Source organism: Fusarium graminearum, chromosome 4, assembly GCF_000240135.3.
Source record: "Fusarium graminearum PH-1 chromosome 4, whole genome shotgun sequence".
NCBI classification, from domain to species: Eukaryota; Fungi; Ascomycota; class Sordariomycetes; order Hypocreales; family Nectriaceae; genus Fusarium; species Fusarium graminearum.
In genome coordinates, this window is record NC_026477.1 from 6,195,092 (window position 1) to 6,214,704 (window position 19,613).

A 19,613-nucleotide genomic window follows, 5' to 3' on the forward strand; every position below is an offset into this window, starting at 1 on the left:
CAATCCTCTTTATCGCTTCTTTCTGTGGGTCGTTTCGCTGCACCATACCACGTGTTTTCTACATATTATAACTTTTAATTCTTTGTCCACATATAAACGCATCATCATGGCGCGAACGAGATCTACCAAACCTGTTCCGTCCGAATCGAAAGCTGCGGAACCCAAATCCACTGGCTCAAAGTTTAGCCTTCCTCCTCGAGCAGAAAACGCCTCCAAAGTTTTTGTTCTTCCTAAGAAAGCCTCCTCCGAAGCGCGTATTGTCACTCTTCCACACCCCAGACATGGCCGGCCTGCGAGATACCTGGTGTGCCCTGAAACGGGCATCTACGAATTCACAAAAGTCGCGACACCGAAGACCACGCCGAAGAGTTGGCTGATCGAAAACACACCAAACTCTGCTTCTGCGGATAGCACCAGCAAAGTTGGGGTCTCAATGGGCCAGGATCTCTACTTGGCTACATTGATCGACCCCCTATTCCTGGTCCTCCCAGCATTGACTGAAACCCAGTCAAAAAGCTCAGAAGGAAAACGGCTCTTCCTTTCCAGCGACGACCACTTCGACAAGCTACCCCAGGACTGTTCACATCTATCAGAGATTTTGAGATGCGACAAGACACGGAAGCTCATCGAGAGCCGAATGGCCGTGGTTTGCGATACTGTCGATGCAGGAGACGAGAGCATGTTCAGATTAAACGAGAGCAAACTGGCCAAGGCCGTGTTGGAAAAGGCGCAAAGGATGCAGGATGGGGGGCTTGCTCCAACTATGGAGGAGAAGTTTGTGAAGAAGGCCCTTGAAGCGCCAATTCTCGTGCAGAAACGAGAAACCACCGAGACTAAAACGGTAGCAAAGACAGAGTCCCCAGCAACAGTCTCGGACTCGACAACAGAAACAGAAGTCTCTCAGCCTTCCACAACAGTCACATCTTTGACAGAAGAGACTACTACCGAGAACATCGTCAGTGCCATCGAGGCTTCTTCTGAAATTGTCTCTCTTCAGAGGCTGCGAGTAGCATTCAGTTTCATCTGCTCAGGCTACGTTGCTCAGACTCTCGCCACTCAGCTAGAAGAGCTTCTCCAGAAGGAAGCTCTGGTAGATTTCTCACGTCTGGATGAATACTTGGCCAAATTAGCCAAGCTACGCGCCGAAGCCATGGCTGTGCACTCTATTGATTACTCTCGCAAGCGCGGATTGGATGAAGATGAAGACGATGCTCTCGTCAAGAAGAGAAAGATGGAGGAGGAAAAGAAGAAGAAAACACTTGAGAGTCGTGGCGTCCGGGATCTCAAGAAGGTCAACACTAAAGGCATGAAAAAGATGAGCGACTTTTTCAAGAAGAAGTAATAATAACAAGATCTATTGGGTATATGTCATTAAAGCGTGAGTGTCTGGACTTGGCCTCATTATGTCCCTCTAGCTCGGCGCGCACCAAACCCTCGACCGATGTTAGAGGTTCCGCGACTTGGTATGCTCGATGTTCTGCTTGTAGAACTGGCTGTTGAGCTCCCAGCCCTCGTAGTGCCACGTGCCCGAGTGGTGCCTCTAACTCCTCGGGTTCCTCTCGTTCCTCGTGCAGGCGCGGACGCTGCTAGTCTTCGCCTCTCCTCTTCTTCTTCACGACGCTGTCGCAATTGTTCGCGTCTTTCTTCCTCTTCCGCAGCTTTCCGTTCAGCGGCCTGCTGTTTCTGAATAGCCTCCGCTTCTTGCTCGGCCATATCTTCCGTTGCACCTTTCCATCCAGGGTCCAATAACAATCGCTGATTATGCTCGGTCTGGGATAATATCCGTGTCCAAGTGTTGAGTAGAACAGAAGCGTTGTTGACTGTGCTCAAAACGGTCTGTCAATGGTCAGTAGGTATTCAGCAACTCATTCATGAAAACACACATTCATGTTGCCACCTGCGCGCTCTAGAGTGGATATGACGCCCTCAAGGGACTCATTGATATTCCGGACACCTTCAAGCTCCTTGCGTAGTGCGGCTTCACGGTCTAGTGGCTCTGGACGCTCTTGTGTCGGTGTTTTGGGGGTCTTTGGGGTTTTAGGAGTCCTTGGGCGAGATGTCGGTGGGCCATCTTCCTGCGAAGGAGATTGCCAAATATTCGACTCTGTATATTCTGTTGTATCGTCGGCCATGATGGCAGGCAGCTAGGATATGGAAGCGGGGCCCGTTTGTTGGATTGCCTCAGCTGGAAGCGCCGGTTTATGGTCGCAGCAACGGTCGTTTGTTTCGGGTAGTACTCTGTAAAAGTTTCGAAATTCGTGTTAAAAAAAAAACCGTAGTGGCGCATACAGGGTCGGAATCAGCGCTTGTTGACTTGATAGTAATGCGTTGCCATACACCGACCGACATGGAGCTTAGGTTGTTTAATTCATTTAATTTATGAGGGGCATTTCAATTGTTCCCACCTTTTCGCTTTAATTCATTCCTCATGCCTGCACTTTGATTGGTCACACTCTGTCGCGTAGCCAACGCGCCTAGGCGGGGTTGCTAGCCCGACGGACGCGTTCAGGTTGCAACAGAGCCTGTCGTTTTAGTGGGTAAACCAGGTCGCACAACCAAGAATAGGGAGGCTGGGACTTGGTGCACGCTCCAGGGTAGAGTCTGTCCCAGCCACTTCACTCATTTTGATTGTTCTCTCTATTCAAATGTAAACATCTTACCCTACAAACACTCATCTCTAAATCTGCCAACTCCAACTATTAGCAAGCGCCTTTCATCACTGCCGAACCTTATCGTTATTCTCCAAATCTATATACCCCTTTTGCAGTCAATTACTGCAATTCATTAAGTCCACTGCGCTGTTTATCACATCAGTCCACATCCTCAATTCGACGTAATCATCTTGTTAGACCTGGCAGCCATCGAGTACACACTTTAGGTCTCAAGTCGATACAATCCTTCCAAGGTTGAGCTCCAGAATACAGAAAAAAACCTTCAAATCGCAATTGTTTTTTTGGGCACTGCCGCCTAACCGTCAACATGGCCGACGCACACGGCTCTACTACTCCTCCACCGCCATCCCGCATCCGCACTCCTCCAACTCCTCGCCTCGGTTACCAAGACCACTGGGAACCTTTTTCGCCTCGCAAGTCTGCACGCATTTCATCAAAACGAACAAGGACTCCATCTCCCGGCGCATCAGACCGTCAACCTCGATCACCTCAAACCGCCAAAAAGCCTACTAAGCACCTGAGCGCTGGTATCGCCTCACCTATGACGCAAAAGAAGCGTGTACCCGCCAACGATTTTGTTCGTCGCGCAACGGAAAACATGCATGCTGAAACTTCTCGAGATGGCGCCAGCCGTCGCACTCATGAACGATCCAGCTCTTCCGTTATCGCCACTGGTGGCATGCTTCCTACGCCATCAAAGACACCTCAAAAGCCACCCACTGAGAAGAAGGCTGCCCACATAAAAGCAGTTGCCCGCAACCTTTTTAGCTCTGATGCCGACGAAGTAACTCTAACTCCCAAAAAGCGATCTGCCAAGAAGTACAGTGGCTTTTCGTTGGAAAGCTTCGTCGTAGAGGAGATCGAGGAACCTATCGAGATCTTTACCGATACTCGGGATCGGGTGCCTGTTCGTGATGAGCGAGAAGACAACCCTTTCCTCAGTTCAGAAAACCCTTTCTTCAGCGAAGCACCCCGTGCTGGGCCTAGCAAACGTCACGACAAGCGCAAGGTCAAGGTTCCCGGAGAGGGCGTGAAGACCGTGGATGAACTCGCCGACCGTAAGGATGGTATGGTGTACACATTGTAAGCTTTACCACCGAACTTAATCTTTGTTTCAGAAATAAATGCTAACCTAAACAGCCGTGGCAAGAGATTCTTCCGCAAATTCACTGAGCATGAGGTTGAAGATCTGGATGAGATCCAAGCTGCAGAGGAAGACCCAGAGGCTCACGTCCGTCGTCCTTTGACGCGAGCTTCGATCAAGCCTCGTCTCCTTTTCCAGGATGTCAAGACGGAGGAGCAGATCGAAGAAGAAGAAGCTGTAACGGATGTGGAAGAGAACGTCGAGGAACTGGCTTGCCCAGCAACGCCGACAGTGTCCAAGAAAGAGCGTGAATCTACTCCTGAAGCGCCCAAATTCGCCCCAGCTTCACCACCGTCCACCCGACGAGTGACTCGATCTGCCAACAAGCTGACAGATGAGAGCGCACCCGTCATCAAGCGGCCCAGCAAGCGAAGCCCCTTCGATTCCTGGCGACGAACAAAGGAAAGCGCCCCCAAATCCCCATCGCGCAAACGGTCGGGAGAAAGCATCGACACCAGGGAGACTAAGCGCACTCGCGTTTAGGTCAACCCTCTCGGTTTATAGCGTTGCATTTGCTTTTTTACCACATTCTCGCATCACAGTCAAGTGGCTGTTCCACGACAATTCATAATTCTGCATATGGGAATTTCCCTATCTTTCGCCTTGTAATGGAAATTATCACTGGCTTTATCACGGCGTTGGCTGGAATTAGAGCGTCAAAAGGATTAGCAGATTGCTAGTGACGATGGAATGTATCGCACAGGAAGACGACGTATTGATTGATTGGTTGATGGATGGATTGATACCTAACCTCCGCAGTGGAAGAGAGGAAGCAAGCCCGAGTCTGTTTCGGTTTATTCTATTCTATTTGGTTTGGTATCGGCTGGTCTGGTCTGGTTTGTTTGGGTTTGACAAGGAATTTTCCTTAGGCATATCTTCGATTCTGTGAGCCCCGGTTTTAGGTAGTTTTTTTTCTTCATGATCGAGTCGTCGGTTGAATAAAGAAATCAGACAAGTTCATGATAATAACATGAGTTCCCCCTGCTTGTGCCCATACTTTGTTACACCAAACGCCAATTGGAAGTGATTCTGTGACGTGCTGACTTGCTTAGCGCTCATGCCCCACGTCGAGGTGCCCCTCATTGATTCCATTCTGCCCAACGTCCTCCCGTCAAATACTCTGCGTAGATACTGTATAACAGCCGTTGCGAGTGAGTTGGATCTTCTCTTCTCTATCTTTTCCCCTGCACCCAAGAATATCCGTACTGACACCTGTAATAGCTCGTACTAACCGCCGGCTTCACATTGTAGTTAAAGATGCACATCCTCGTTACCAATGACGATGGCCCGCCATCACCACATTCTTCTCCATACGTCCACTGTCTCATCCAGCAGCTGCAACAGGCCGGTCACACTGTTTCTGTATGTCTTCCTCATACACAGAGGTCATGGATTGGAAAGGCACACATGATTGGACAAACCCTCAAGCCTCTGTACTACCGCCCTTCATCCGTCGTCCATGGTGATGAATCCCCAGGTACCACTCACCATCGACCCTCTCCTTCAGGAGACGTTGAAGAATGGGTTCTGGTTGACGGGACACCCGCCTCTTGCGTCCAGATTGGTCTTCACCACTTCTTCCAGGATAAAGGACCTATCGACCTTGTCGTTAGTGGACCCAACTATGGCAGAAACACCACTGCTGTCTTTGCTCTTAGTTCAGGAACCCTGGGTGCCGCTCTGGAGGCTGCTGTTTGCCAAAAGAAGTCAATTGCCTTGAGTTTTGCTTTTTTCACCAGGAACCACGACCCGGTCATCATCGAGGCTGCTTGTCGTCGCAGCGTCAAGGTTATTGAGAATCTTTACAAGCAATGGCCTACAGACGGAAGCGCTGATCTCTACAGCGTCAACGTTCCTCTGATAGAAGGTTTGGAAAACAACAAGGCCATCTGGACGAATGTTCTACAGAACTACTGGCGAGAAGGTGGTTGCTTTCAAGAGATTGAAGGCGAGGCTGGAGATGAGAACGAGGAAGAGGAGAGGATACGTGAGGGTGTGGGTGGCGAGGTTGACGATGCAGCGCGACCCAGCTCACGAAAAGGACATACCCACAAGCACTTCAAGTGGGCGCCGAAGTTCACTGATGTGTATAAGAGTGTGGAAGAGTCTGAGCCTGGTAACGATGGATGGGCTGTCAAGGAAGGACTGACAAGGTACGTTGCCCAATACGAGAAACCAACATTACTGACTCTTTCAGTATCACCCCTCTCAAGGCGAACTTCATGCTTGGTGCTGGAGAATTATTCAACCAGAAGGAGTTTGAGCTGTAAGTACCCTCAATCAAGTGATATATGGCGGGCAGGGCTAGGAGAGAAGCGCGATGCCTGTAATCTACCAAGACTACCAATAAATATATTCTTACTTTTTATAAAGGGATTCGGGTTCGGTGGCAAACCAGAGTACTCAAGAGATGGCATTGAGGCCAAAGGGCCCCTCCATCCAAGCTGTCATTTCCTACGAAGATGCATACGTTCAACCACTCATTCTATCCGCCTTGAACTCCATCTTCCCTGAGGGGGTCTTCAATGTGATCACTGAAGTGCCAGAGTCTGACGAGCCGGCCCTTGCGAAGATTGTCCCCTCGGAGGAAAACATCCTGCAGATTACCGCCTACGAGTCCATCGACTTTGAGTACGCTGGCAGCCATGAGCGCACAACTCTTATCAACAGCTACATGATCCGAAAAGCTCTTATTCGAAAACACTTCTTGTCCACCACTGTGGATCACTGGGTAGCAAAGCACCCTGAATCTGTCCTGAAGACGCATATCAAGCGCAGCGAAGCCTTTGAGGTCGATTTTGCCGAGTTTCTGGATGATGCTCTAGTAGAGGCCTTTGACCTTCGAGAGAGTATGGACCGTAACGAAGAGCAATCAGACCCCAGCTCCAAGGAGTGGTGGATCTTGAAGCCAGGCATGAGTGATCGAGGCCAGGGTATCAAACTCTTCAGCTCGATGGACGAGCTCCAGAACATCTTCGATATCTGGGAGGAGGACCAGCCCGATACTGACGATGAAGATGAGGTCGCTGACAACGATAACGATGGCGACGGCATTACAACTTCACATCTTCGACATTTCGTCGCGCAGCCATATATCCACCCACCTCTACTTGTTGATGGCGAAAAGCGCAAGTTCCATATCCGCACATATGTGATGTGCAGTGGAAGCCTGGATGTCTGGGTCTACAAACACATGCTCGCGCTATTCGCTGGCAAGCCCTACACAGCACCTGCAGATGCGCCAGAAGACATTGAGTCTTTCCTTACCAACACATGTCTTCAAGATTCGCCCAACGAAAACACTGTTCGTCGTTTCTGGGACCTGCCTCTGTCAAACGACATGCGGGATGATATCTTCCGTCAAATCTGCGATGTGACCGGCGAGATCTTTGAGGCTGCGGCAAAGGCTATGCCAATCCACTTCCAGACGATGCCTAATGCTTTCGAAGTCTACGGCCTCGACTTTATGGTGGATGCCCAGGGCACTGCCTGGTTGCTTGAGGTGAATGCCTTCCCCGACTTCAAGCAGACCGGAGGTGATCTGAAGGAGATTGTGTCTGGGTTCTGGAAGGGCGTAATGAGGCACGGTGTTGCGCCATTCTTTGGCATTGAGAGTAAAATCCGGGATCAGGAGGGTGCCGAGGATATGGTTCCTGTTCGTAAGGTAGATTTGGGACGGCGATAAGGCAACTGCCGATGATTTTAGAGTATCAAGGGTAATCAGTCACCGCCATATCACAATTTGGCTGCTACTCGGGAGTTCAAAGGTTCTTTATTCTACATACACACCGCAAACTCGCTTTTTTTATTTTGTTGCTCTGCCGGCACCTTCCGCACATAGTGACTATGTCTGTAGAGGAAGCTGTTGTCAAGATGTGCGGAGCATAGCCTGACTTTGTGCCTAGCACCTACTATATTGACTTCCATCACGGCCCTTTCAGTCCAAGTTGATCGATAACAGGCTCGCATAATGCAGAGAAACGAGAGTGAAGTTACACTCACATGCAAAATACTGGCTGGATTAGGCATAATCCCTCACCTTGTATGGATCAGTTGCTCTCAAGAAGGATAACAACTCCCAATTAGGATTAAGATCCAACTACACAGCCACGATGTAGTGGAGTTGAAAGCGGGATAAACTTCAAGACCACTTCATTCAAAAGTTGAACTTTTTATGATGATCGCCAGAGTAACCTGTGTTCAAGTTTACTATCAAGGGCAGTTCCGTTTCTGCTGTGCCGTACGGAAGCAGGGACTTTTAGATGAGAAGGAGGCTGTGCTACATGTGCAAAACACAAGGTCTTCTTGATGTGACAGATAAGGCATGTTTCATCTAGAAATCGATTATTGTAATTGTGAATTGAATGTCACTGCGGAGATTTTAATGTCACATTGATTAGATGAGTTGGCCTTGGGTTGACGCGGGCGTATTGACCACTTGTATGGATTTGGAATCGCACCCAACATCATGAGATGTGACGTTTAGACCACAACCACGTCGTAACGATGGGCTCACTTGTTACTAGTCTAGGCATATATCAAACAATGACTAAAAGAGTCCGACCTGAATCTTGCAGAGCCCATATATGACATGTCAGCCTTCAGACGCAGCTCTAATATTGTGGATCTTGGAACTATAGGGTAATCTGGATTCGTCTGAAATAGATCATAAGTCAAATCGGCCTTGCGACTTACGATTTTATGAGATTTGATTAGTGTGCTAGTCCGGGACCTTCCAGTTCTGTCTTGCGCTTGAAAGCTTGCTTAACAACGACATGAGTGGTAGTGGTCTGACTGTTCTTGGATAAACCGGCCAGCCGGCTTACACATGCTCCGCCAAGAAACACAAAGAAAGTGTGAATCGGCCGGGACACCCAATACCAGTTGTCACAAGAGAAGGGACTGACTCTTCGCGAATGAGCATAGCAGAACATAATTCCGGTTTCGAGATTGCAACACAAGAGGCGAAGCGCATATGCATCGGTTGTCCGGAACAAAGGCTCTCCGAGTGTACTCTTATGCCTTGGCCCAAGGAACAACATGGCCCTGAAATATGAGTTTGACGCATAAGCTTAGTCTGATTCGAAAACGGGAACTCAGCATAATGCATGTTGATGTATCAATATCTCCATATTGATCGCATCGGACGTGGCTTGGAATAATTCTTGCTCCGCAGGTCGTACAGCCTTCCACATGGGATGACAACCTATGTCCATCTAATTGGCCGAGGGTTGGTAGGAGTACCGCAACCGACACTGCCTACTGGATCATTATTGATTACTAGGAAACTTCTGGAGAAAACGCCACCGATGGTGTTGTCGTGAGGATGGTCTGAATACTACCTCGGCCAACTGGTCAATGGAACTCGTACCCGAAAAGCTTAAGACGCCGCTTCGTAAAATGTAACACAGGGCTATACACAGTACGATGTGCGCTATCTCTCAGACCAGATCAATGAATCATGTGTTGATCGTGCGTGTGATCATTTGGGCCGCTGCGTATTTCGCCTACAATGACTTTCAGAGGCGTTTTCTTTAGAAGAAGCTCGGAGGTTGTGTACTTGGTCTTGGCTCGTCTTGGCTTTCAATGCTTAAAGACCCTGGTTGCATAAAGGTAACAGTTTGAAGGATTACTGGGCAAATAGATAGAACGGCATTTGATTGGCTACTTAATTCGATATTTGCTACCCAAATTGGATGAGAATAATAACTCTTTCTCAACGACGATTGTTGTTGGGTTTAGACAAGGTTATCCACGCATTAGGAATCAATACCTATGAGTCAGATATTCAAAAGGATTGATATTCTGTTGAGATCAGTTGCCACTTATTCCCAATGCTCGGTCTGCCCCGATATTCACTCCCTCTGTTACGAGACGTCCCATAGAATGAATGGACTTTGGAGTACGATGTGGCGATGTGGCTGTGCAGCGATACGCGCCACTTCTGGGAACTGACGGCCTCCTACCAAGGCCTCCTGCTCTCTGTCACTGAGTGACAGCAAGATATTCCATCTCCATCGAAAGGTTTGTTTGATGGCCAGTGCATGTTTGGCCGTTTTTGTGTGGATATCGTAGTCTCGACCATGCCAGTGTCAATGCTGTTTATTCGTCCACAACCGACATACGACGGGCATAAAAAGGAGATATCCGAGGGTTGGTGCTCTCGCTCAGTTTGCTCAGTGTTGGATTGCCAAGAATATGTTTCAAGCACGACGTTTGTCACTGAGATCACATAGTTGGCCTATCTTGTGTTGAGCAAACCACTTGCCTACCTAGGTAATTAATCCTGGTTAATTGTTCACAAACAAAGCTCATCCACCTGTTGGTCCTCCAAAAAATCATAAATCATGCTTGACTGGACAGTGGAGATTTAATCCAAGCGCGATTGGATAGCACTCAAATAGCGTTATGGGTCTTGTCACCAGTCGATACAATATCTCTTGGATAGGATCGATCCCGAGCCTCTCAATCCTGGTAATAAACTCCTGAATGCGACTCTGCCGCTCAACTTCTTCTTTTTCTTTTCTTAGCGGGAAACACCCACGTCGCGAGCTCCTAGTAATTACTTTTCGTGCAGCAGTTGAGAGTGAACAATTCCTGAGAGATGTCGTCAGCGCTAGGAAGCAAGTTTTACATGAGGCTATTTTGCAGTTGCGGAATGCACGGTAAAGCAATCTTAGGGAATAATTAAGCTCATCAGCCGTGTGACTATGTACGCAAGAACCCGCAGCTAAAGAACAAGGATTGGCGAGACCCAATTTACAAGGAAATTACCCATAGAACTTATGTATTCCTGCGGACTAGGCTGCGGGACTCTTATTCCTTTCTGTCTGTCAGCGCCGTAAGGATTCATCCTTGATAAGGCAGTTGACTGTTAAACATGTACATTCCGGATGTTGAAAACCCCGGTGAATCAAGCCAAATACCTGGGCTTGATATTGACGGGGTTGATGGACTAAGACAAAGTCCACTGTAAATTAGCAAGAATAGCAATGCGTCGCCACGTCGACTGCTGCTATGTTCATACCAGTGCGTAATAGTAGTGTGATCCGGCAATTGCTTCGAGGTTGAACTGGGGCATTACCAAGCTATTGTTGTTGTCCATTTCGCTTAACATAGTGACAGACATTTGCGGTATTAGACGTCATTTGTCTGTGTTTAACAGGTTGAAGCAAATGACCACAGATTGACATGTCTCAACTAAAGACTTTTCTCTTCAATACCAATGATATCTACCTGAATAAAATTGTGAACCTACATCACATCGCTATGACATGAAAATAATTATAGCATCAATGCTTAATAGCGAACCAAATCGACTGCAGATCAAAGACGTTTCACAGAGCATGTTAGCTTGGCGCCAAGTCATGCCATTGAGCGGCCTACCACTCTGTAGATTCTAGAGGCTTGGCCCTGTCGCTTCTAGACGGACCGCCAAGACGGGATGTTCATGTAGGTGCGTGCACTGTGGCGACAGGGGAGAAAGGGAACGCATAAGAGCATGATCATGAGCTGCCTCACAATCTGTTGAGGAAGAACAACGACAGCTGAAATGCGTCACCGTTTCGCCCTCACTAACAATGTCCACGAGGAAACTCAGGTCATGTCGGAACTCAAATCATTACACAGCCTCCTCTTGAAAGCGTAAAGCTATGAAGTAGAGCTAAAGAGAGGCCGCCTAGAAGACCCAAACTATAGCAGTCGGAGAGTTTTCAACTTGGGAATCGCAGAGATGAAGAGGATCGACCGTGTAAGTAGGCAATTGCTTGAATTATAGGCAAATCTATATACAGATCGATATTTGATACTGAACTCGAAATCTGATTGATAGGCTGGCTGATCGTCAGAGTCAAGAGCCCGTAAGCACAGTGCATGTTAAGCAACTATAGTTTATTATCTCTTCCACGGGAAACCATGATGCGAAATTCCCTGTCAACTCGTGTCAATATCATTTTTAGGTACATCCAGCGCCTAGATTTCTGATTCAATGGACCTGATGGATACTACGTGTTTGGACTCTCAGTCGTCTTTGCCCAAAGACAGAAGGACTTCCGTCAATTTAGCGCTTGCCCGGCCCCTGCCCGGGCTTAAGAGGATCCAGTTTTTAATGCCCTTAAAGGTACGTCTCCTTCTACATGCACCCCAAGGTGAAAAGTAAAAACCAATCACATGCATCCTTTGGCTTGCACTGCCTCAATCAATCATCCAAGTCGAGGAAGGAAGTTCAGTCGAGGCGAAAAAGATGGCTACATGGTCCTCCACTTCCACCTTGGCTCTTGATTGCATTTCTCCTCAACCTTCAACTAAACCTTTGCTTGTACTGAGCTGGCAATGTTTAACTCTAGTTCTTGAAGAGGGCTTTAATCATTCGATTTCAAGCTTTTCATCGCCCAGCTGAGGCTCCTTCTTCTAATTCTAGTTTTCCTTTTTAGTTCACTCCCTCCCTCCTACATTACTTACTACTTAAACAACACTGACCCATGCGCTCTCCTTGGCTCCACGCCATCTTCCCTGGAACTGAAGCTCCCTTTTACTCAACATAATACCAAGCAGCCAAGTACTTTCCAACAAGACATTCGCCGCTGCATAGCCTCAATTCGGCCTGCTGTCATTTCCACAGATCCCAAGTCTAGGCTGTTGCTCATCGCCGCACTGCCCGGTCCAACATGGCTGATCATGATGACAATCCGCTAATGCGGCGTCGCGCGTACGTGATTAACACCGACGCCCATGGGGCCTCCAGTGATCCTACCACTTGCCCTTTAATGCTAACTAAATCCTCCAGACCGACCATCACTATTGATACCACTGCTGTCAACCCTAATACTTCTACCGACCCTCCCCAAGAATCACATCCCTCTCATCTACAAGACGACGCAGTTAGCCCTACATCAACAGCTGATCCCGCGGCAACCGCAGGCATGTCGCAACGACCTTCGCGACCCGAAGTCAACACTTCTTTAAGCTTCGAGAATAGGGATAGCAGACCAACAAGTCCCCATAATGTTTCTAGTCCAGTGTTATCGAGGTCAGGCGACAAGGGTGTTGAATTTCTGTCTGTGCCTATCAACCACCGATCACGACAAAACTCCGTCGACTCTGACGATATGTCACGATCCGTTTCATCACAGGGAGACACCACTGTTGTAGCGTCCAACTCAACGCAACACGAGACGCTCAAAGGATCCGAGTATGACCACAACAAGATCATTAACGACGAGACCGCCTTGAAGCCAGACACCGGCACCGAGCAAGATTTCGAGGTGGAAAACAACCCCTTTGCTTTTGCACCTGGCCAACTCAACAAAATGTTCAACCCAAAAAGTCTTTCTGCCTTTTATAAGTTGGGTGGCATCGATGGTATAGAAAAGGGTTTACGATCAGATCGAAAGGCAGGATTGAGCATCGAAGAAAAGAGTCTAGGTGGACAAGTATCGTTCGAGGACGCCACATCTAAGAAACAAACTCCTCACAACGACGTCTCAAATACCCAACCAGGCGATAGTTTTGCCGACCGACTCCGTATTTACAAGGACAACCGACTACCCGAGAAGAAGGGCAAGAGCCTTTTGCAGCTTATGTGGATCACATACAACGACAAGGTCCTGATCCTGCTATCGATTGCTGCTGTTGTCAGTCTTGCAGTTGGCCTGTATCAGACCTTTGGCGGAGAGCACAAGGATGGTGAACCTAAGGTCGAATGGGTCGAAGGCGTTGCGATTATTGTTGCCATCGCCATCGTCGTTATTGTTGGATCTTTGAACGATTACCAAAAGGAACGCCAGTTTACTAAACTGAACAAAAAGAAACAAGACCGCTTGGTTAAAGTCATTCGATCAGGAAAGACGATTGAGTTGTCTGTTTTCGATATTCTGGCCGGCGACGTGGTTCACCTCGAACCTGGAGATCTGGTGCCGGTTGACGGAATTCTCATCGAAGGCTTCAACGTCAAATGCGACGAATCGCAGGCCACTGGAGAGTCCGACATTATTCGAAAACAAGCCGCCGAAGTCGTCTACAACGCCATTGAGAACCGTGACAATCTTAAGAAGATGGATCCTTTTATTCAATCAGGAGCCCGTATCATGGAAGGTGTCGGTACCTATATGGCGACTTCCGTTGGTGTCTACTCTTCTTATGGTAAAACTCTCATGTCATTGAACGAAGATCCTGAGATGACTCCCCTGCAAGCAAAGCTGAATGTCATCGCTACTTACATTGCCAAGCTTGGTAGTGCTGCAGGTCTTCTACTCTTCATTGTTCTGTTCATCAAGTTCCTTGTTGGCCTACCCAAGATGGGTCCAGGTGTCTCACCTGCCCAAAAAGGACAGCAGTTTCTTAACATATTTATTGTTGTCGTTACCATCATCGTGGTAGCTGTTCCCGAAGGACTGCCACTTGCTGTGACTCTGGCTCTGGCTTTCGCGACAACTCGTATGCTTCGAGATGCCAACTTGGTGCGACACCTCAAGGCCTGCGAGGTCATGGGCAATGCCTCAACCATTTGCTCCGACAAGACCGGTACATTGACCCAGAATAAGATGCAAGTCGTTTCTGGAACTATTGGAACAAGTCTACGATTTGGCGGCTCACAGCGCGGAGACGACAGCAATGCCTCTACTCCTGTGGACACGAGTGGTGATATCAGCATCGGTGAATTTGCCAAGATGCTCAGCAAACCGGTCAAGGATATCCTCCTCAAGTCCATTGCCCTCAACTCGACTGCTTTTGAGGGTGAGGTAGATGGCGAAAAGACTTTTATTGGATCCAAGACTGAGACGGCATTGCTTATTCTCGCCAAATCTCATCTTGGCATGGGTCCCGTGAGTGAAGAGCGGGAGAACGCCAAGGTCCTGCAGCTCATTCCCTTCGATTCTGGCCGTAAGTGCATGGGTATTATTTGCCAGGGCCCTAATGGTAGTGCTCGTCTCTACATCAAGGGTGCCTCCGAAATTATCCTTTCCAAGTGCACACAGGTCTTCCGCGATCCTGCCAACGACGACTCTCTTGCTCCCATGTCTGACGATAACACCGAAACTGTCAAGCAGCTCATTGAGAGTTATGCGAGAAGGTCTCTCCGAACAATCGGCATTTGCTACAAGGACTTCCCCTCATGGCCACCCAAGAATGTCAGCCACATCGACGGCGGCAAGGAGGTTGTTTTTGAAGACATCTTCATGGATATGGCTTTCATTGGTGTTGTCGGCATCCAGGATCCCCTCCGAGAGGGAGTTCCCGAGGCCGTGAAGCTCTGCCAGAAGGCTGGTGTCACTGTTCGTATGGTCACTGGCGACAACAAGATTACAGCTGAAGCTATTGCAAAGGAGTGCGGCATCATCCAGCCCAACTCTATTGTCATGGAGGGGCCTGAATTCCGCAACCTTTCTAAGCTCCAGCAAGAAGAGATCATCCCTCGCCTGCACGTATTGGCACGATCCTCCCCTGAAGACAAGCGAATCCTTGTTAAGAGACTCAAGGACAAGAATGAGACCGTTGCTGTTACTGGTGACGGCACCAACGATGCGCCCGCTCTCAAGATGGCCGATGTTGGCTTCTCAATGGGTATTGCTGGTACCGAGGTTGCAAAGGAAGCTTCGGCTATCATTCTTATGGACGACAACTTCAACAGTATTGTGAAGGCCCTGAAATGGGGTCGCGCTGTCAACGATGCAGTCAAGCGATTCTTGCAGTTCCAGCTCACAGTCAACATCACTGCTGTTATCCTCACCTTTGTTACCGCTGTTTCCAATGACGAAGAGTCGTCAGTCTTGACGGCCGTGCAACTTCTCTGGGTCAACCTCATTATGGACACTCTCGCCGCTCTTGCTCTTGCTACCGACCCTCCCCATGACAGCGTTCTCGACCGAAAGCCTGAGCCCAAGGGATCGAGCATCATTTCCGTCACGATGTGGAAGATGATCTTGGGACAATCGGTGTACCAGCTTGTTATTACTTTCCTCCTTTACTACGGTGGTAAGGACCTTGTGCCAACAAAGAACACTCCTTCAGACGATGAGATCAAGACGCTCGTTTTCAACACTTTCGTCTGGATGCAGATCTTCAACCAATGGAAGTAAGTTTTACTCTTTAACAATCCCGTGAGAAGCTATACTAACATCTACAGCAACCGTCGTCTGGACAACAAATTTAACATCTTTGAGGGTCTCACCAAGAACTGGTTTTTCATCAGTATCAGTGCCATTATGTGTGGTGGACAAGTCCTTATCATCTTTGTGGGTGGTGCGGCTTTCCAGATCGCCAAGGAGAAGCAAAGCGGAGCTCTCTGGGCCATTGCCCTTGTGCTTGGTTTCCTCTCCATTCCTGTCGGTATTCTCATCCGATTGATTCCCGACCATTTTCTGCTGGTCCTGGTCCCCGAGTTTCTGAAGCAGCGAGCCAACAAGGTCCCTGGCCTAACAGTCTCTGACGAAGAGATGAGCATGTACCCAGAGCCGTTGGCGGATGTCCGCGACGAGCTCAACTTTATGCGCCGCATGAAGGGAGGTCGATTGAACAACCTCAAGTTTGCGATCCAGCATCCCAAGGAGGCGGTGGAGATGGTCAGGTCTAGAAGTCCTTCCCGTTCTCGATCCGGCTCGGTCAATGCACCACAGACGCCAACACAGGAGAACCCCTTTGAAGGGTCACCGATTGGAACACCCAACTCTGTGAGAACTCGATCCACGAGGTCGCGGTCCAACTCTGCGCTTGGAGCGCCCACAGTAATGGCGGGTATCGTGGCGGCAGGTGTAGCGGCAGGCTGGCAACCAAAGATGCGACCAGCTGATGATGGAGACAACACAAATGCACAAAAGTAGGCGTTGATTGATACCTGGTTTGATTTGAGTCGAGTGCGTTTGTGCGTGCGTGGTATTGTTTATTAGTATTACTTTGGGTACGGATAGAACTGGTTAACAGCATATCAATAATGAAAGTGTTTGAACGATGTAATTCCGAGGCATTGCACTGCGTGAATCGAACGATGGTGGACGTCTCCGAGCCTCGATTGGCATTATTTTAGGTCTTGAAGTTTGGCAAAGGGTCAGACTCGTATAGAGATAATGCATGATATACCTACCTATTTACTATTGCTCAAGTTTATATACAGTGCTATCTGTGCTAGATGTATGGGATGTTAAGGTTGAACGTAAGTTCAAATTGGTTAGTGACGATAGGTAGACAAATTGTAGCCAGCCAATCAGCAAAATGGTGACAACCATGCATACATGTATGCATGTGTCCGATCTGGAAAGGGAGTAGCAACATCCATCAGTTTGTTAGGCTATCTGACATAAGACTGAAAGATTGATGTGTAAGTCCGCCTACACGGTTCATAATGACCAAGTAGAGGTAAATCAAATAGTGGTTGTTCCATTTCGTAGGATAATGCTGGTGTTTTCACATGGGACACTTTTGGTCTGTACTTTGGTGTCCCAGGAAAAAGTTAAATGTGAGAGGGGGCAGTTTAGATGATAGCTACATAGTGCTTGGCGTAGGGTTTTGCCCAGGTGTATTCTGTATTTAGTTACACATGCATTGGTGCGACGTCTGAGTTAGATAATAGGAGAAAAGAGGAGGGGAAGAGAATGCATATATCTTGGTGCAGTATCACTCTGGGTTTTAGGATAGTCTTTCTTACTACTTATGAGAAGAATTGTAATAGTAGGTGTAATTATTGTCTAAGCGTACTGCAAGGTTCTGATGTATTTAGGCACTATTTCCCATCATTTCTTCCAGTCTAATTAACGACTACCTACCAATGCCCCTGTATGCATGCTTGCCGTCTGTGTCATTCCAACCTAACAGTGTATCCATTCGTGCAATACTGTACTTTCCTTTCTCTTTTTCTTTCTTTCTCTTTTCTTTCTGCAAAGGAACTGTAAGTTTCTCTCATCTTCTTTCCTTTTCTTTCCTGCCTACTAATTGCAACCTGCGAATTCTTGGACCTTTGAGGATCTTGTTTTCTTTCTCTTACACACAAAACCTCAACCCACTTCAAGCAGATCGATCAACAACAGTTCATTATGACCTCCACTACCTAATCTGAAACCATTCTCTCTGTACATATCCATCCCTCTTTGACGGCAACAACAAGAGCCCCTTTGTATCTCTTTCCTGTCTTGCTTTCAGCACTGCGTAATTCCTAGATTCTCAGTACTTTGAACATTGGAAGCGAGTCTATTCAGTCACTGTAGCTTAAGCTATCTGGGCATTCAAAGCAAAGCAAAGCAAAACAAAGTCAAGCCAAGCCAAGCCAATCAACGCAACCAAACACGCGGTTCTCGATCTGAGTTAATAATAGATGCCACCCTCTTCACCCTCACCCTCGCACTCACACTCATCTTTCTGACCCACTTTCTTCCTTACTGCCTACACCTTTTATCTTAGTACTTACTTACTTCTTTACCTACTTCCTTACCTCACTTTCAACTCCAACCATCAAGGATACACACACGAAAAAAAAAGTTCAACTTTCGCCTGTTTAATTTTCCCTTTCTTTTCTTTATTTCTCCTCCTCTTCACAGCATCTAAATCCCCGTTCATCATGAACCCTAAAAAGAATTCTGGGAGAAGCGTCGCCATCTCCAAGCGAAAAGCTCAGCCAAATGCTCTAGACACTCTAGGCGAGAACCCAACGGAGGATGAAATCAAGACTGCTGTTGCCCACGTCGCTTTGGCTGATCTCGAGGAGAGAGTTGCCGATGTTCGAGAGTCGTGGGAAACCGATTCCTTATTCGAGGATGCCTTTGAAGAGTTGAGTAGTGAAAATACCGTGGCGCTTGATGGTGAGTTGTCTACTATTAATTTTCACCTTTGTCTATTCACTTTTTTGCTAACCATCTTCTCCAACAAAAAAAGACCCCAAAGTGTGTACACCAGAGGAAGCTAGCAGGCTTCGTCGGGAACTCCGAGAGTATGGTCCAGCCGTATTTTGCCAACGCACTGTCGATGCTGGTCACTATACCGCCAGAAAGCTTCTCAGCGCTTTTGGCATTCGCCCTCCCGCTTTCCTTGAGGGCGAGAATGATGATGCCTACTTCCACCTGCTATCGCTGGCCATCACGCGTGAGCTGGGCAAGCGCGCCAAGATTTTGCATTACAACACGGTAGACGACGCTGTTGATTTAATTGCAAACTGCAACAACATTGTTCTCATAACCGGAGCTGGTATTTCCACCTCGCTGGGTATTCCTGATTTCCGTTCCAAGGGAACCGGTCTCTACTCCAAGCTCGAGCATCTTGGTCTCAGTGACCCGCAGGAGGTCTTTGACATTGGCGTCTTCAAACAGGATCCTACCATTTTCTACTCGGTAGCCAAGGACATCCTGCCGAGCACAGACAAATACACGCCAACTCACAAGTTCATTGCCATGCTTCACGAGAAGGGCAAGCTATTGACCAACTACTCTCAAAACATCGACAACCTCGAGGTCAAGGCCGGTGTTCCCAAGGACAAGCTCATCCAGTGCCACGGGTCTTTCGGAACCGCAACCTGTGTTCAGTGCGGCTACAAGTGCGATGGAGAGAAGATCTTCCCTGAGATCAAGGCCGACAAGATCCCTCGATGTCCGCGTTGCATCCAGACCCTGCGCCCTGCAGCCCCGCCCAAGCGCAAGCGATCAGCGGGCGCCGAGAAGAAACGACGACGATGGGACGTCGATAGCTCCGACGAGTCTGAGTACGACATTCCCGAAGCCGGCGTCATGAAACCCGACATTACTTTCTTTGGCGAGGCTCTCCCTGATGAGTTCTCACGCCGACTTACTGAGCACGATCGCGACAAGGTCGATCTCGTC

General features: G+C 48.3%; 6 protein-coding genes across 6 annotated transcripts; 5 read left to right on the top strand and 1 right to left on the bottom strand.

Annotated features, from left to right (window-relative positions):
• Window positions 1-106: 106 nt before the first annotated feature.
• On the top strand, window positions 107-1,342 carry FGSG_09519 (uncharacterized protein; the record flags this gene model as incomplete). The annotated part of the gene is made up of 1 exon (XM_011329897.1): window positions 107-1,342. One exon carries the CDS (start codon window positions 107-109, stop codon window positions 1,340-1,342), a length of 1,236 nt encoding a protein of 411 aa, XP_011328199.1.
• A 59-nt stretch (window positions 1,343-1,401) lies between these two features.
• Window positions 1,402-2,344, bottom strand: FGSG_09518 (uncharacterized protein; the record flags this gene model as incomplete). Its single annotated transcript, XM_011329898.1, has 2 exons — window positions 1,884-2,344; window positions 1,402-1,836 (listed from the first exon to the last, which is right to left on the bottom strand). The coding sequence occupies exons 1-2, from the start codon at window positions 2,130-2,132 to the stop codon at window positions 1,402-1,404; spliced, it is 684 nt and encodes a 227-aa protein (XP_011328200.1). The 5' UTR covers window positions 2,133-2,344.
• A 337-nt stretch (window positions 2,345-2,681) lies between these two features.
• On the top strand, window positions 2,682-4,777 carry FGSG_09517 (uncharacterized protein). Its single transcript, XM_011329899.1, has 2 exons — window positions 2,682-3,755; window positions 3,813-4,777. Exons 1-2 carry the CDS (start codon window positions 2,980-2,982, stop codon window positions 4,297-4,299), a joined length of 1,263 nt encoding a protein of 420 aa, XP_011328201.1. The 5' UTR covers window positions 2,682-2,979; the 3' UTR covers window positions 4,300-4,777.
• Window positions 4,778-5,073: 296 nt separating this feature from the next.
• Window positions 5,074-7,934, top strand: FGSG_09516 (uncharacterized protein; the record flags this gene model as incomplete). Its single annotated transcript, XM_011329900.1, has 6 exons — window positions 5,074-5,178; window positions 5,245-5,969; window positions 6,014-6,082; window positions 6,190-7,480; window positions 7,523-7,583; window positions 7,870-7,934. The coding sequence occupies 6 exons, from the start codon at window positions 5,074-5,076 to the stop codon at window positions 7,932-7,934; spliced, it is 2,316 nt and encodes a 771-aa protein (XP_011328202.1).
• A 4,548-nt stretch (window positions 7,935-12,482) lies between these two features.
• On the top strand, window positions 12,483-16,634 carry FGSG_09515 (uncharacterized protein; the record flags this gene model as incomplete). Its single annotated transcript, XM_011329901.1, has 3 exons — window positions 12,483-12,523; window positions 12,602-15,889; window positions 15,941-16,634. The coding sequence occupies 3 exons, from the start codon at window positions 12,483-12,485 to the stop codon at window positions 16,632-16,634; spliced, it is 4,023 nt and encodes a 1,340-aa protein (XP_011328203.1).
• A 1,727-nt stretch (window positions 16,635-18,361) lies between these two features.
• FGSG_09514 (uncharacterized protein) lies at window positions 18,362-19,069 on the top strand (the record flags this gene model as incomplete). The annotated part of the gene is made up of 3 exons (XM_011329902.1): window positions 18,362-18,602; window positions 18,676-18,984; window positions 19,026-19,069. 3 exons carry the CDS (start codon window positions 18,362-18,364, stop codon window positions 19,067-19,069), a joined length of 594 nt encoding a protein of 197 aa, XP_011328204.1.
• Window positions 19,070-19,613: the final 544 nt, after the last annotated feature.